Raw genomic sequence first — 18,141 nt, forward strand, 5'->3', positions numbered from 1 at the left:
ATAATGTTGAGATTTTAAAGTTTTTGGAGATTTTGAAAATATTTGAAGAATGAGTTGAAATATAATTTTGGAAATGATATGTATCTTAGAAAATTCAATCACAATCTCTTATTTATTTTAAACTAAAATTCATAGTTGTCCTTTATAGAATCAAGCTAAGGTTTAATTTTCTTAACATGCACTGATTTTTCCTTGTATTGCTTTGATAAAATGTAGGGGCATTAAATAGCAGCTCATATAATTTTGTATACTGCTTGACTCCTTTCAAGCAAAACAGAAATGACTAATTTGTTTTTCATTTGATGTTTTTACTACTGTGTTGATGGCACTGAACCAAAAAAAAAAAATAATTAAAATTAATTAAAAATGGCAATCTTGATTTCTTAAAAGGGAACCTGACTGAATTCTTATGCCAGCTAAATGATAAATTATAGTGATGACAACTCAGTAATTTTTCTCTTTCAACTTTCAGAAAGATGCTATCTTGATCAGAATGCCACAGTCAGTTAGGAGAGAACAACGTTGGCCCCATACAGATCTGTTAAAAAAGATTGCTGTTTTATTCATACACAGACTTCTTTCCCATTTAAATGATATAATTTCAGCTGTCTATTTCAGAATACTTCTGTATTCTGTCTAGACCATTTCTGCAGCTTCTATTGCCACTGCTTTGTGTTAAGATACAACCTACCAAGTAGAAAGCTAGGGCAAACACACTCCTTATTTGTGTGATCCCACAATTCAGCTAACCTAGAACCAATTTCAAACTGACCTAAATAATTCTTCAGAGGTGATTACACCAGAAATAATAGTCTCTTTCATACATTTCTTGATAATGTGAAACATTATTATTGGAAGGATAATTGAATCCCTCCAATTACTTTATTGCAATTCTTAGTATGTTTGTAAACAGTTTTTTGTACAGTATAATTAATAGCAATGTTTCATTGTTATGATTTCTGCAATTTATTGCATATGGTAGAGAATATATTACTATAAAAAGCTGTTATGTGTAGCTGACAAATTCGTGTAAATCCACTGAACATCATAAAATAAATATGTTTAAGATCATTATATAAGTGTAAATACAATTAAAATATCTGTATTAACATATAATTAATTCTTCATTTTATTTCCAAAATATACTGAATTTTAGTAGCTTTCTGATAATATGTTTTTTTTTAATGCATAGCCAATCACATTGCTGATGGAATCATCAGATGCCATGAATCTTGCATGCTTAACAGCTGGATATTATAGACTCCTAGTTGATTCCAGGCGATCAATATTTAACATGGCCAACAAGAAAAACTGTGGGACCTGTGAAACAGGTAATTAATATTACAGTGCAGTGAACAATGCAGTATGCAAAAGAATATACTTGTTTATTTTTCAAGAACCTTTTACTTCATTCAGTGAAGAACTTTGATAGTAAAGCGTTTGGATTTTCAAATGTGATTTCTAAGGTTTTTTTTTTGTTTTTTTTTTTTTAATTTGATTTATATGCCGCCCTTCTCCGAAGACTCAGGGCGGCTTACAATGTGCTCAGCAATAGCCTTCATCCTTTTGTATATTTATACAAAGTCAGCTTATTGCCCCCACAAACTGGGTCCTCATTTCACCTACCTTAGAAAGGATGGAAGGCTGAGTCAACCTTGAGCCTTGGCGAGATTCGAACCCTGCAGTAATTGCAGGCAGCTGGTCTTAATAAGCTTAATAACAGGGTGCCTTAAACCCCTGTACTACCAAGGCTCTTGGTAGTTAAAGGTAACCTTCTTGAACCTGAACTTTTTATTCATGTTAGCTTTCTTATCTGCTTGTGCCCAAATAGAATTGCTCATGGTACTTTTTTAGAGTAGGAAGTCAAAATTCTTTTTTGCTTTTTTATTTATTTTTATTGTAAATCCTTATTGTAAATTCACTGTGGGTATCTCCAAGACATAGAAAGAACTCATCAAGAGCAGCTCAGAATGGATAAGGTTTTAGAAATATATTTGAAGTTCATATAAACAGGATAAACTTCAAAAAGTTAATGTTTAGGAATTACAAATAATTTAATCTGAAATATTAAAATACTACACAATCTATTTTGATAACTCAATTTTTTCACTTTATATACCATTCTTTTAGGGATTGAAACTAAAGGGAAATTTAATCATCATGGATCTGAGTGGAACTGTGTAACCAAAATGACTACATTCTCAGCAGCAGAGCAGGAAGCCCATATGTTTGCTGATAATAAACAAAAAACTGCAGAGGTCTCCAATAGCACCATATGTCCAAAAGAACATAGACATCTGTACATAGAGAATGTTTATAATTCAAGTGGACTTGATCAACAGTTAGCTAAACAAAATGACTTTACAGAGGCAGAAGATAATGAAAATTCAAACCCGCAACCCATGCTGTCTTTTTCTGGAGGATTGGAATCAAGCAAGAAAATTCAAGGATCTCCAAGAGCTGCAAAAGTATCTTTTATTTTTGGAGATCATGATTTGGATGGTGTGAATCCTCAAACTCTTGGCTATGAAAGATTATTGGATGAAAGTCCAGAAGCACTAGATAAACAGACCACCCTTTATATAAGTCATGCCAATGACATTAAGAGTTTGGAATTGTCCCCGGATGCTGAAAGTTTTCATTTTGCTGCTAATTCTGTTTATGCAGGTTTACATGATGACAAAATATTTGAAGGTGCGGAAGGAATAGAAGAGCCTCTGCTGCATGATATTTGCTACGCAGAGAACACAGATGATGCTGAAGAGGAAGATGATGTCAGCTGTGAGGAAGACATTATGGTTGGAGAAATCGATAGGTCTGCTCTTCTCAGCCTTTCAGGTTCTAGTGATGATATCATAGACTTGACATCACTCCCACCTCCAGAAGGTGATGATAATGAAGATGACTTCCTGTTGCATTCTCTAAATATGGCCATTGCTGCTCCTCCACCAGGATTCAGGGATAGCTCTGATGAGGAAGATTCTCAGAGTCACACAGCACAGTACAGAGCAGACAAGGAAGAAACTACGAATGTTGGGAGTAGTGATATTCCAGTGTCACTTATTGATGCTGTCCCTACTAATCCTGAAGAGAAATGTGAAAAAGGACTGGAAAATGTTGTGGTATCTACACTTCAAGCCCTGAAGGCCTTATCTGCTTCTGAGGAACACCAGATGAATGAAAATTCAGGTTCTTTCACCACTGTTACCTTTATTCATTGAAAGAAATCGTATCATTTCATCCCTTTCCCTCATTTAGGCTTTTCAGCATTAGCTCTTTTGAAAACATTTTGTTATTGTGTTGTTACTTTTTGACCATCACCTACAGACACCATATAATAGAACTACCATTACATTAAGTTGCCTTACTTGGAATCAATGCAATATGTGATTCAGTATTTCAGAACCATTTTTAAGCTTATAAACCCCTTATCTTTATCAGTATATTGAAGTGCCTGATATGATTTCATTAATTGGCTCTTGTGTTTTGTGGCATACAGGTGTAGCCATCTTGAGAGCATATAGTCCTGAATCATCATCAGATTCTGGCAATGAGACTAACTCTTCTGAAATGACTGAAAATTCTGAATTGGCTACTGCGCAGAAACTGACTGAAAATTCCACTCGAATGTTTTTACCCACTAATGAAGGTTACCAACCTCCGTCGGAATCACAGGCTGAATTTTCCATTACCAAGAATCAGGTAGGAGGGCTGCTAATGAAATCTGTACATTCGTCTGCTAATCAGCAAACTACAGAGCTCCAGTCAAAAGTTGTGCCTTCAAAGCAGATTCTTCATTCAGATAGCATGGAGATGGAACCAGAAACCATGGAAACAAAATCTGTTACTGAATATTTTAGCAAGCTGCACATGGGGTCTGCAATATATTCTTGCACTACTAAACGTAAAAGTAAGGTGATTGATGGGGAAGGAAAAGCTAATCTTGATGGCAGCGGTCTTATGAAAAAGCAACAAGGACCCAAAAAAACAGAAACCAATGAGGAAAAGGGTAAAACTCTGTCCTCAAGGGAGGGTCAACATGCAGGCATTTTTAATACAGAGAGAACTGCCTTTCGCAAGGACAATCAAAGATGGTATGCTGTTTTAGATGAAGGGGCAGTAGAGAAAACAGACCTGGAAACAATGAATGGAAAGACGGTTTCCAGAGTTTCCAGTCTTGGGAAAGCAGATATGAACTGTAAAGATGAAACGCATCCTGAGATTGACCACAGTAGTGTCTTAGGGCATGAGCTAGATGAACATTTTGTGTCTAGTACAACTACTCTGCCTTTATCTAAAGACCGAAAGGATTCTGAAGATACCAATTTATCTGCAGATGATCCTCTTTCAAAGCTTCCAGAAGCTGAACACAGTATGTCTGGATTGTGTGAGTATCACTTAGCTAAACGCATGTCATCTTTGCAGAGTGAAGGTCACTTTTCCCTGCAAAATTCACAGTGCTCTTCAGTGGATGCGGGATGTAGTACAGGCAGCAGTACATGTGGAACTCCAGTTGAATCTCCTCTTTGTACTTCTGATGTTAAGCACATTATGCCTGATACGACAGGAAAAAGCATCAGTTATATTCCAGTAGAAGACAGAGCTGCCATGCATCCCAACTATGGAACATCATATAAGGAGCTGCATCAACAGTCTGAAACTGTGTGTCACAGAATGGTTGTGCCTGCTATGCATTCTGTGGCTAATTCTGCTGATCCTTTATTTGGGACTTTAAAAGATGGATGTCACAGGGTTCCAAAGATTAAAGAAACTACAGGTACAGTAGCATGAAGCCGTTAATCTAATTATGCATATAAAACAAATACACTGTCTAAAAGTTCTGAAGCAAACTGGAATATAGGTAGTCCATGCTTAGCGACCACAATTGGGATGAACACAATTGGGATCTCACCTTTGTAATTAGGTGACAGAGATGCTACGTGAAACATCATGTGACCATAATAGATTTAATGTCAATTTCCATTTGGTCATTAAGTGGGACATCACATGACTTCAATTTGTGATTTTACTGCTGGCTTTTCCGTTGACTGTTGAAAGCAAGTTTTAAAGCTTTCCATTGGCAATCATGTGACCTCAGGGATGCTGCAATAGTCATAAATGTGAGGTCTGGTTGTAAAGTTACTTTTTCAGTGCTGTTGCAACTTTGAACATTTTGATCCCATGATCAAAATTCAAATGCTTGGCAATTTTCTCATATTTATGACAGTTGCAGCGTCCTGTGGTCATGCGATCACTTTTTGCAACCTTCTGACAAGCAAAGTCATTGGGGAAGCCAGATTCATTTAATAACCTTGTTATTAATTTAAAAATTGCAGTGATTTGCTTAACAACTGCAGTAAGAAAGGTTGTAAAATGGGGCAAAACTCACTTAAGAAATGTCTTGCTTAACAACAGAAATTTTGGGCTCAATTCTGGTCGTAAGTTAAGAACTACCTGCAATTTTTTTTTTAAAATTTGATTTATATGCTGCCCTTCTCCAGAGACTCAGGGCAGCTTACAATGCGTTAAGCAATAGCCTTCATACTTTCGTATATTTATACAAAGTCAGCTTATTGCCCCCACAAACTGGGTCCTCAATTTACCTACCTTAGAAAGGATGGAAGGCTGAGTCAACCTTGAGCCTGGTGAGATTCGAACTTACAGTAATTGCAGACAGCTGGTGTTAATCACAATGCTATCAGTCTGCTGAGCCACCAGGCCCTGTTTTAAAAAAAAATTAAAAATGTACTTCAATCTGTACATTGGATGGGATGAGGTACTGGAACTTTGAAGAGAAAAATATTAAACAGCCTTGAAATAATAAATGCAAAGTAAATATTTTAAAACAATTTCCAATATATTATAAATAGATAAAATTTATAAATAATCTCCAACTTTCATTCAGTGACCATTTAAGGGAACAAACAGGTTATATGGCTAGCCATGCCCCCTTAAAAATGTCTCTTTATTTGAGCAAGTAGAACAAATGGCCAAAATATTATTTTGGAATCGATTTTATTAAAGATAAAAAAGGAACTGTGGCTACTCAAATGCCTTGATACTCCCTTGAACTCTAGATGATTAAATGTTCAGAACAACTGTAAGTGAATGAAATAAGACAAATTTCTGAACACAAACTTTTTGTAAATTATAGTAAAAAAAACAAAGCTATTTGAATTCTGTTATTGAAGAGACAGATTTTCATAAATACCAGACTGTATTTAAAGGAAGAAGTGAGTATATGTAGTATATATATTTCATAAATCATAAAAATATGAAAATATATAACTGTAATTCCAAATAAATACCTGACTAATCATTCTGAATTTGTAATAGGGTTAAGGTTTCATTAATCATGACTCAGCTATTAGCCTAGTGACCCTAGTGTCCCAAATTACGACAGCATCATTTTTCCCTATTTAATATTTCTATCAGTATCCCAATATGACCTCCTTTGTGATATGTGAACCAATTCTTCAGCCACATACCATTGATGAAAACTGGGAGTTCAAGTCTACATAGATGGAAATTATCTGGGAACAATAACAAGCCTATGGATTCTATGTATGACTTGGCAAAAAATATTCCCATATGTCATAATAGTTCACCAAATCTTCATGGCAGATTCATCCGTAGGATAAATGGGCTGATAACCAGTGGTAAACAGAGAAAGAGAATACTTTCTTTTCACCGCTAGCATATTCCAGTGTAGTGAACATAGTGGTGTAATACTTTAAAAGCATCCACTGAATACCTAGCAAAGACTGGCCTCTTGAAACAAAAAACACACTAAATGAATTGATCCACTCCTCTATTGAGCAACCTGTCTGATTTACAAAAAAATAAAAACTAATGATAAAAGATAAAGATACATGTAAAAGTTTAGGCACCCTGAGTCAGATTGTGCTTCTAGTTAATCCTCAACTGACAGAAGCTGACAACCTTCAGTGATTCAAAAGTTAAACATGACATCTTTCTGCAAATCTGAATGCATACCTATGATTTATCAGCCCTTATTTTTTTTAATTGAAAAACAACTAGCATCCACTGCCGGTATACACCAAGACCATGACCATATTTACATTACTAAGTGATATTCTAGAAGGTTGGGAAACCTCTTTATAGCTTAGAGTTGCATTTTTTTTTGTTCAGTTCAATTTTCAATACTTAGGGTGGGGAGAACAATAAGCAGAAGGGTGAGGCATAAGTGGTCCTTTGGTGCTTTTTTGAAAGCAGTGGGTTTGATTTTAGAAAATCAGACAAGCTGGAAAAAATTACACCAAATTTCAGCATTTTCCAATTAATTTGGCCAGTGTTGTGAGAAGGTCCACACGAAAGAGTCTGTAAGTGACTTGCAACATACTGCCTGCCTAATAGTATCCCGATGAGAGTCCGTTTGCTGATTAGAATTTAAGAATTTATTTCCTGAGTAAGATAAAAAGTCTTTGGTCTTTAGCATCGTATTTCAAATAACTATCAACTTGCTGCCTCTAAGAAGCTCACAAACCAAACACAAAAGCAAAAAAAACAACAACCCCAAACCCTCTTTCCTGATGTTTGCTTGCATGGTATCAAGTATGAGAACTCTTGTGTTGACTAGAGCTGCATTTATTCAGAGGGGAACAAGGGCTAATATTATATGAAGATACCACATAAAATATGCATCCCCTTCAATAGAAATAGACTAGGCATACTATTCAAATTCCAAAGTTGAGAAAAAGTCCAATTTTTATATTATGCCTGTCTTATTCTAAACAGCAAGCTTGATTTAACAGATTTGATTTTTCTAATGATCTCTTTCAAAAAAGCTATATCTGAATATTTTTATTATGCTTATGGGATAACATTTATTCGTATTATTAAGCCTTAATAAAACAAATACCGTAAGACTGAAGTGTTTAGACATTAAATTGTTTTGTTTTATGATTCTTAATAATTCTCCCTGTACTTCTACTACCCCTAGTGTAGCTTTCACAGAACCTGTGTGTGAAAGACAAGGAGGCACGCCTTCAGCTTTTCCTAGACAGCCCAGAGCTGGTTCCATCCTGCTATCATCCTACATTCACTCAGAATCAAAGGTGCCAAGTCAAAATCAAGACTCTTTTGATGTTCCCAAAGTCAACCTGTCAGGTGGGGTAGCAGTCAGTATATGGCCATATGATACAATCGGAGGAAGCCTCAGAATGCCACAGAAGAAGAAAGTTTTGCGGCGCAGCAGCAGCATCACTGCAGAAACTACAGGCATTGAGAAGTTTCTTGAGAAGGAGAAAACTGCCATCAGTGTATTACATTCAGAGATTTCTGAAACATCTGACTCAAAATTAGAAAAAAGAGGAGGACTTTCACTGGGCAAAAAGCTATCCAAAAGTTATTCCCAAAGTTCCATGAACATCAGCATGAACAGTAGAAGATCTTTCTTCTTGAATGCTGTCCAAAAGGAGCCCAAGCAATATAGAACGTTACCATTACAAAAACGAGATGTGAGCAACTGGAAATGCCACAGCCCTTTTAGCTCTTGTTTCCTAATGAGGGGGAATGCTGATGACGATGATGAAATTGAATATACAGGCAGTGCTCAGCTCTCCTGCCTCTGTCAACCAGAGATACAGTGTGCATTAGAAGAATTAACTACTCAAACTTCTTCCACTGAGAATGAGGAACACAAGGGGAAAAGTATAGAGGCCCTCAGAGAAGCAGGAGACAGTCAAGAAGGCAAAAGCAGAAGTCAGCCAGATCTCAGTAACATGTCCTTTGATGCACAAATTGCAAGACTCAATGCCATGAAAGAGAAGAATTATGCAGTGCCTGATGGATTTCTTGCAGCACAAAAGGATGCCAATGAGCTACTCTGTTTGGTCCGGTCAAGTGTGGGCAAGAAGGAGGATCATCCAGAAACACATGACCTTAAACTTTCTCAGTACAAACAACTGTTATCTGTAGAATCACAACAGTTGGGAAGTGCCTGCAGGAAAATGGCCATGGCTGAAAAAAGCCCAGAGGAAATGCTTGTAGCAATGACTTCAAGCTTTCAAGTTCTCTGTTGCTTAACAGAAGCCTGCATGCGTTTAGTTAAAATCATGAACTCTGAAGCACAGCAGGAGGAGATTATAGTGAAAGTAGATGAGGTTGTAATCAACTACATTTATCTTCTAAAGGCTGCTGCAGCAGTGAGTGAAAAGAGTTCGAGTAACTCTAGCATGAAACTTTTGGCTTGTCATTCAACCACCATGGCCACTATTGTAAGCACACTAACACGTTCTCTTAAAACGCTTTTAAATAAATAAACAGAAGTCACTTCATAATCTATCTCTGCAAAGCCATACATTTAAAAACTCTTTTATTTACTATGTAAAAACTAAAATTAACAAACATGCCTCTCTATATATATTTTGTTATTTTATATAAAATAGATAAGATATACACACACACATATACTGATAAACCTTATTTATATCCTGCTTCATTCATGTTTTTCATATGTGAAAAACAGCATGTGTGTGTGTGCGCACGTGCGCACACACATACACATATACACACACACACATGCATACACATACACAAACACCACACACAGAGACACACACACATGAGCGTGTGGGTGTTTATATAATTATTTCCTTTTACTTTCCAGGTTTATACTTGGAAACCATAACATTTACAGTTAGAGCTAAAAATGAAATCATAATGTATATAACAGTATTTAATATTTGAAGTATAATTTTTAATAGTAAAATACATTTTACACTTCAGAGACTATTACAATTTATTAGAAATCAGCCACACATAAACTCTTACCAATACAGACACAATAAATTTTTTGTTCACATTGCTTGCCTGGTGCATCCGTTATGTTACAGTTTATTTCTTTTGTTAACTTCTAATTAATTTTTAAAAGGCCTGAAATACCTCTTGCAAATATTAATACAGGTTCAGAATTCAATAATACTGTATTTCCCCGAAAATAAAAGCCAGTCTTATTTTCTTTTGGGCTCTGAAATAAGCACTAGGGCTTATTTTGGGGGGATATTTTCTTATTTCTTTTGAGTGCCACTGCCACAAGGCGAGGACGTGGAACTGCCCTACACACCCTGCATGCCTTATCTCAGGGCCCCCGCAACCAGGCCAGCCATACACTGAAATCTGCCTCACCTCCTGGCTGTGGCACTGGCACGTTGCTCGGCCTCCTGTTCCATTGTGGCTGCAAGCAAGCAGAAGAAGTGGGCCAATGGCCATGCGGAGTCTTGCTGGAGCTGCTGCGCAGGGCAGGTGTCAGGGAGTGGATGGCCTGGCTGTGGGAGCCCTGAGGTAAGCCAGTGTGCACATCAGGCAGCTCCATCCGCTCTTGCCTCATCTCGTCTCGTCTCATCACCTCAAGTAACCAAACAGAATGGGCAAGCAGCCAGCTGTGCAGGTGCTTAAATAGAGCTTATTTTAGGGGTAGGGCTTTATTGGGCACAGAAAACATGCTAAGGGTACAGAAAACATGCTAAGGCTTATTTTTGGGATAGGTCTTATTTTCAGGGAAACACGGTGAAATACAATTTACAGGTGTTTAAGGCTGCAAAATTTCAGGAACATCTAGAAAACAAAATTGTATCCAAATCCTTCTCATGTACTTCTCATGAAGTAAATCTATGGTTGCAGAAAGTCATGGCCCTTTCATGACAGTGAATCTTTCTTCCTGATCTGGATCCCTTTCAAAATATGATATAGAACAGGTAAAAATCCAAATATGTGGGGTGTCAAAAGAGTTTCCCCCATTGTTTTTCTGGACAGCAAGTTCTGTCTTGTTTTCCAGCCATTTTTTCACATTATTTTATCCCTGGCTCTTTTGACAATGCTTGAAGCAGTTACTCAAAATTATTTTGAAAAACATTTGTGACATTGCAATACTGGGCCAATGGGCTATAACAGTTGGTGAGGGAACATTGTTTCATTTGATACAGAATGACCATGCACACTGGGGCTGCTGTGAATTGTATTTCTGAACACTCAAATTTCTCATCTCTTCTATAAAGATACGATGATTCACTCAGCAAAGAGCTGAAGCCATATATAGGTTGACAAAGACCATACAATAGTTGGCCATGCTTCCTTAGAGAGGAATGCATTTCTAAAAGATCCTTGACTGATTTTTGTCTCCTCTCTTCTTCAAGGTAAGAAAAGTGGGGGACTAATTGGGAATTCATCTTTTGCCAATGATGAAAGAGATATAGCCACAGATTTGGGGATATCTCCTGGAGATTCAATCCTGTTTAGAGTTTTGGGGTCATATAAATTTCTGAAGCCAGAGATGATGACAACTAATATATTATGAAATTATTGATTAGATTCAGGATAACTAGGTACATTTGTGGTACAACTTGCGCTTATGGATTTACATCAGGTTTCTTTATCTGTTATTTTAGTCTGTGTTTTCTCCAGACAGCTCAAAATGGCAACCTAATTTCCCTCTTGCATCCTTGAAACAAAGCTTAGGCTCAACATGAGAGACTGTCCCAAGGGTTTTATGATTGAGTTGGGTAATTATATGGCTAATTGCTATTCTTCTATTATTAAAGTACTTGTGAGAATTGGATTCTACCACAGTATGTGTTTACTAGAACTTCAGATTAAAACAATCATTATAATGCTGCCCATTGCTAACCATAGTTTGATATGTAACCAAGTTTTCTTTACCTGTGGTTTATAGAATAAACCAAAATTGCCTGTATTTGCTGATCACTGTAATCTATAAACTATAGTTTATAAATCAATTGAACATGCTATCAAAATCAAATAAAATACATTTTTGTTCAGATAAAAAAATCAGCAAGATCAATTTCATACATTTTTCAGTCAATATTCAGTACAGAAAAATAAATCTATTAGCATTTTTTTACTTAGAGCCTAAACACATAAATTTTGATCGAACTACAGTATGTGTACTGTAACATCACCCAGATGTTAACAATTATGTCAATCAGCAGTTTGTGAAGAAATGATGTATATGAGACAATCTTCAACTATTCCATTTCTCAGAGCTGTTCAGCACCGTGCATGTAATAGGACTAAATTACTATCATTTCAGCTTTTAAGTAGGCTTAGGAAATACAAAGAGCATCTTTTGGGTGTATAGTTCTATCTCCTAGTAAAGATAAATGTGAAGCAATCTGCAGATAGCGCCTAATAAGATGAGCACAATTTTACTGAAGATATTTCATTTATTTCAATAGAATTTGTTTTTCTACATGTATAACAAAGATATTTTTGTTCAAAATTACATATATTACTCTTTCCGTTAGATAAAACCCGAACTGAACTCATCAGGCTGATTATACCAGTTGCTATCTCATAGGAAATGTCAATTGGTTTTCTGTTTCCTTCTAAATTTTCAAATTAAAGCAGTTATAGAAAGATGATACTTGCAAGACACCTGAAAACATTATTTGGAAACATCATAGAAAGACTACTAATACACATAGTTTTAAATAATCACAGGTTCTAAGGATAAAATTGGTGTGGAATATTGGTGATCTCTTCACAACCAAATACCCTTTTGTTATAGGAAATAAGGCCTGTGAAGCCTGAACTAGAAAGGAATGGGATAATTCAGATTGATGTTAATTTAATAAGATGAGATAGAGGTATTTAACTCAGCGTTTTAGATTCAAGCTCTTCCATGGAGTGCCACCTGTGGGCTGAAAAGGGCAAAGCAGTGTAGTAGGCACCAAAAAGGAATTGATTTTTTAAAATTACTTTTTAAATTCTTATGCACATAATGCCACAGTGACAAGGGAAATATTAGGTTGAAGCTCAATAGGTTCAGCTTTATATCCAAGTAGCTCTTGCAGTCAGTCACTCTATCTTTCGAGTAGTGGTTGCAAAGATATACTGATACAAATGACCTTTTATGGTGTGATTGTGTGTGAAGAGGCACTCTTTGCAAGCAACAATTACTGACTTGCCAATAGTATTTATGAAAAATAATATTCTAAGGATAATTGCTGTGGTATCCTATTGTCAGGACTCCTGTACAAAGAAAAAGGCTTTGGAGGACTAAAAGCTGGGGTTTGGAGAGGGTGGTAAAAAGGAGGGAAAATAATAAGCCATAGATGTGAGAATAGACTGTCACTCTGCTCAAAATTTCAAAGCATGGATGAATAAGAGCCTCTCTAAAGATGCCAGACACATACTTTCAAAATCACAAGAAGCAATCATTTCACTTTGTCCTATTTTCTCAAACCTATTTGTATCCAAATCAGGGCACTACACTATAAGAAGGATTCAGAGAAATGATCTGAAAGATGGACAGTGAGGGTGATCAAGGAAGTAGAAATTATGATGAAAGATTGTAGGAATTGGGAATGTTGAAGAGAAAAGCCTGGGAGGAAGGAAGGTTCAAATACTTGAACTGATGTATCAACACAGCATATGGTATGGGGAATAATAGATTTTAAGTTATAGAAAAACATACCTGATAAAATGTCAACAAAAATCCCTTCTAAATTAAAAACAGCTTGATAGTATAAGCTATTATACAGTGCAATGGTGTACAATTGGATGTATTCAGATAGATACTAAACAAGAATTTATCAGCAATGTTTATAATGGGTATCGGATAGCTCTGCTGGGCAAGTTATATTGTAGTGACTTGCTGAACTAAATTCTCCTTTTCAATTTTACAAGTATGTTTTACAAGTATGTACTTTTTAAAAATCTCATTCCTATTTGTTTCTCCCCAGCTTATATACTTCTTCATTTCTCTCTTCCACCCAGTTTCTTCCTTGGTTTTATACATTTTTACATTCCCTGTGAAATGTAACCAAAGAGACCATGAATACAGGTGTAAGAATTGTCTCATTCAAAACTGTCTTGACCAAAGATTATAATATAACTAAACATGTTACAAGATTACAGGAGTTATACAGAATCATTGTTATGGTCAAAATATATTACATTTAAAAACGTATACACAAATTTCTAGGAAATTTGTAACATTTCGTTCTGTGTCTAACTCTCCTGCCAATTTCATCCCATTCTAATGAATAGGTACTTATACCTGCATATAATTTTCCCAGTTCAGTCATGGGAAGAAGGAGCCATATCTTTCCTGACTAATGTTGCAGCATTATAAGAGAATTGGGTTCAGGTACTGCCTGGACCTCTAGATTGATCAGACAGCTACTTGTAGGAAGAAAATGCCTACAATTTATGGCAAGATTTCTGAACATACTTATCCCAATTCTGGAATAAATAAGAAACATATGAGCATCTCTCAAATATGACAAAATATATCTATAACCCAGAAGGGCACTTCTCAATATTAAATTAATTGATAACATTTCTCTTTAGGAAGATGATACTGTTTTGCCCATTGCATCCCTTTGGAACAAGAAGGGAGTCTCATGGATGTTTTCTTCTAAATAGGTTTTAGATATTTTTATGGGATAACATATTGGAAGGTGTGTATATACCAGCGAGTGTGCACACGCGCTGTGTGCTATAGAGTGAATTTCTTCAGTGAATAAGAAATACTACTTGTCAACAGAAGCTTCATACTGTCATTGTCCTCCTTACCGGTTTACTATTATCTCAAAATATAGAAAGAAATAAATGAGGTTATATCAAATTACAACATCAAACATAAAATAAAAATAAAGAAGTATAGAGGTCAATTACCTTGAGATCTGTGTTCATTGCTTATGCTGAAATCTTCTATCAAGCTAGCACGTAACTCTTTATGTAAACAGAAATTTTAAAATCAAAAGTAGGCCAAGGTGCAATATCTTTAACAGGAATTCATGAACTTGATATATTAAGTATTTCATTTCTTCATAATGCTGAAGTCACAATTGCTTACAATTTGGTACATTGTGGATGTGTCTCTCCCAAATGGAAGATATATGTTTTGATGATCCAGTATTCAAAAACAGACATTGCAAGTAGAAACTATTACTGGATGCTGATTTTCTCCCACCTCTTAAGTTGCATACAATGCAAACAGTCACATAGTACATTTAGAAATAGAATAGAATAGAAAGAATAGAATAGAATAGAATAGAATAGAATAGAATAGAATAGAATAGAATAGAATAGAATTAGAACAGAACAGAACAGAACAGAACTGTATTGTCACTTTAAATGTACACTAGTCAGCATACATTAAAATGAAATTTTGTTGCATTCATCTCTCAAAGAATAACTATTATGCATTTATCCACATACTCACACATATGACACAGAGAAACTTCAATCTACTTCAAATGTATACATATACATGGCAAAAAATACTCTATTGGAATGCAGATTCCCAAAACTTACAATTTGCTGCCACTTTCATAACAATCTATTACATTTTCTCCTTACTACAGAAATATATGCAATTTTATTTCAAATAAATTTATCCTGTATCTGGCTGGATTGAACACTAGTTGACTGCAGGTGTTCTCTGGAAGTTCCAGCTCATAATATTATAAATATACTACACTATTCTGGACATGTATTAGATCAGCACATGATGAGGACAAGTGGGTTGTCTTAAGATGCATTCAGAACTACTAGAAATTGGAAATGGAAAATGGTAAGGTTGATGGCATTAGATGACTTCTATATTTTAAAATCTAATTCATGGATCGTAAGCTTTATTTAGTCTTCGTACAACTACTGCACAGCTTTCACAAATGGATTCTACACAGAGCCTAGAAATAGTTACAGGTCCCTGATCTCCCAATATCAGTAGTGTTGAGCTGATATTTGATCCTTATTCTCTCAGTATAAACAAACAACCCCAGTGTACTACTTACATACTAATCACTACCGGTAATTCACATTCTGACCCTATTTCTTGTTTAATTCTATATGTGTAAGTTAGTCACTGTATTCAACATACAAGACTCCTTGATTACCAATGGTAATTGGGACCAGTAACTCTATTGCTAAACAATGTGGTCATAAAAGATGACAAATATAACTTAAATGGGGGTGGGGGACCCTAAAATAGAGGTGGCAGTTTTAACATATGGAAAAACTAATTGATCTTGTTTTCATAATTCAGCCAAACACACAGGAGGAGGACTGGTAATCATGTTTTTCAAATAACTGGGTTTCTGTATGCATGGGCCAGATCAACACTAGCAAATTTAGCTGATAACACTTCCAAAGATCCACCAATGTAAGCAGCAATGAAAAGGATTAGGGAGATTTTGGGAGATAACCAAGATTATACTCTATTTTGGATGTCAAATAGAGTGGAGAGCAGTCAGGAAGGCCTGCCACCAAACCACCACAGTAATCCAAGAAGACTCCAGCAAGGCATGGGCAAACTGTTTAGCCATTTGCTCAGCAAATTCTTAATATATTTATAAAACCAAGATGGCATTTTGCAAGCTATGGGAGGGAAGACAGTGCAAGAGATGATGCATGACACATCTTTATATTGTATTGGTCTGAAGCAATTAGCATCAATCGTCTAACTCATCTACTCATCTGTTTTGCAAAGTAGGGTCCAACATGCAATAATACATCACTGAAAAAATGTAACATTTCTTTCTTCAAAAGAGTAACAGCCATCCTAGATGGAGGCAGATGAAAATTATAATAAGGATGAATATTTTTTCCCCCAAGGACAGGCCTCTATATTTTGGACTTCAATTCTCAACCCCAGGAAACATAATCAATGGAAAGAGGTTGCAGGAGCCAGAGCAAAAAGCCAATACCAATCACACGAAGTTGCTTTTTTGGAGGAAGGGGGTATTCATTTATCCTTCAGGATCTTGAAAAAATATAGAATATAGCCACTAACCCTGCCCTAAAGAATAGAAGGTAAATATTTGAAGCAACAAAATCAAAAATTATATTATGTTCCTTCCTTGTTGCTCCCAAATAGTTGAATTCAGCCCAATTACTTATTTGGGAATATACTGATTTGGGAGGGGGATCTAAAATTGGGTTTGATGCCTTCAATTTTAGAAAAGACACATCCCAAAACAATATTTGGATGCTCAGTGGTTGCTCAAGGACTCCCTCATTTTGTCCCAATAAAAGGAATAAATTAGCATTGGGGATACCATATTCTTTTCCCTGCAGGCAATTCAGTCTGCATCAGTTAAAAAAGAACAGGGCAGTGGTGGGTTGCTCCCAGTTCACACTGGTTCACAAAAACCGGTAGTAAAAAAAATTTAATAGTTCGGAGAACCGGTAATAAGATTGGCTGGCCACGCCCCCAAACCAGTTCCCGGCCTGGTTGCCGTTCGCTTACCCTGCCCACTCCCAATCTATTGCTGCCTCCTGAGTCCCAGCTGATGGCTAGAGGGAAAAAAACTGTTTAAACTCTTGCCGTGGGGCTTCAAAGGGCTGCCCTACATCTGATCAGTGTTAAAAGAAAACAAATGAGTAGACCGATGCCTGCAAAAATAAATGGGTAGACCCAGTGGTGGGATTCTACTTTGGTAGAACTGGTTGTTAAGTAGTTAAGGCAGTGGTTCCCAAAGTGGGCAGTGGGATGCCTTAGGGGGGCGGTAAGAGGCAATGGGGGCGGCAGAGGGGCGCTAGAGGCAAAAGGGGGTGATGGGGGCTAAGTGGCAAGGAGGTTGGCCCCCACCCTTTGTCCTGTGCCTCGCAGCAGTTACCTCCCTGCAAGCAAACAGCAAGAAAAAACAGCCCCTTTCAGCTTCAGCATAGGTTAATTAGCACAAGTTGATTAGATCGGCCTCCGGACTCTCAGATGATTTGCTCTCAGCTGTTTTGCACAGGGCTCTGTTGCTAGCTGCAAAGAGTGCTGGAGCAGATTTTTTCCCCCCTAGCTATGCTGAAAAAACAAAACTGAAAGTAAAGTAGGCTCTTTGCTGCAACGTGACAAAATGAGGCAGAGAGAGATTTCTTTTTCTTTTTCCTCACCAAAAAAGGTAGGTGCAAACAATGGGAAATTTAGGGCAAAAGAGGAGAGTTCAAGATTTTAAAACACAAAAGAAAAAAAGCTCTATTTAACTAGGGAATTGTAATAATTGAGATACTATTAATTGTATATTGTGTTGAAAGCAGAAATGGTTAAGTTGTGGTTTGGAGGAATATATGAGGAAAATTATTTGGTTTATTATTATTGGTAAATATAATTAATTGATTTGTAAGAAATTGGATTGCATGGAAATGATTGGAATATTC

At 36.3% G+C, this 18,141-nt stretch overlaps 1 protein-coding gene across 1 annotated transcript in view; it reads left to right on the forward strand.

Moving 5' to 3' along the window:
- Nucleotides 1–9,284, forward strand: part of FRMPD4 (FERM and PDZ domain containing 4) — a 90,990-nt gene extending 81,706 nt beyond the window's left edge. Inside the window, exons 13-16 of the mRNA XM_070943266.1 lie at nt 1,193–1,331; nt 2,131–3,189; nt 3,500–4,777; nt 7,969–9,284. Of these exons, the coding sequence (XP_070799367.1) occupies nt 1,193–1,331; nt 2,131–3,189; nt 3,500–4,777; nt 7,969–9,284 (3,792 nt within the window). The remainder of the gene's footprint in view (nt 1–1,192; nt 1,332–2,130; nt 3,190–3,499; nt 4,778–7,968) is intronic.
- The last annotated feature ends 8,857 nt before the right edge of the window (nt 9,285–18,141 follow it).

Source organism: Pituophis catenifer, unplaced genomic scaffold (assembly GCF_029215685.1).
Source record: "Pituophis catenifer annectens isolate HBS135680 unplaced genomic scaffold, rPitCat1.0.hap2 SCAF_4, whole genome shotgun sequence".
Lineage (NCBI taxonomy): Eukaryota > Metazoa > Chordata > Lepidosauria > Squamata > Colubridae > Pituophis > Pituophis catenifer.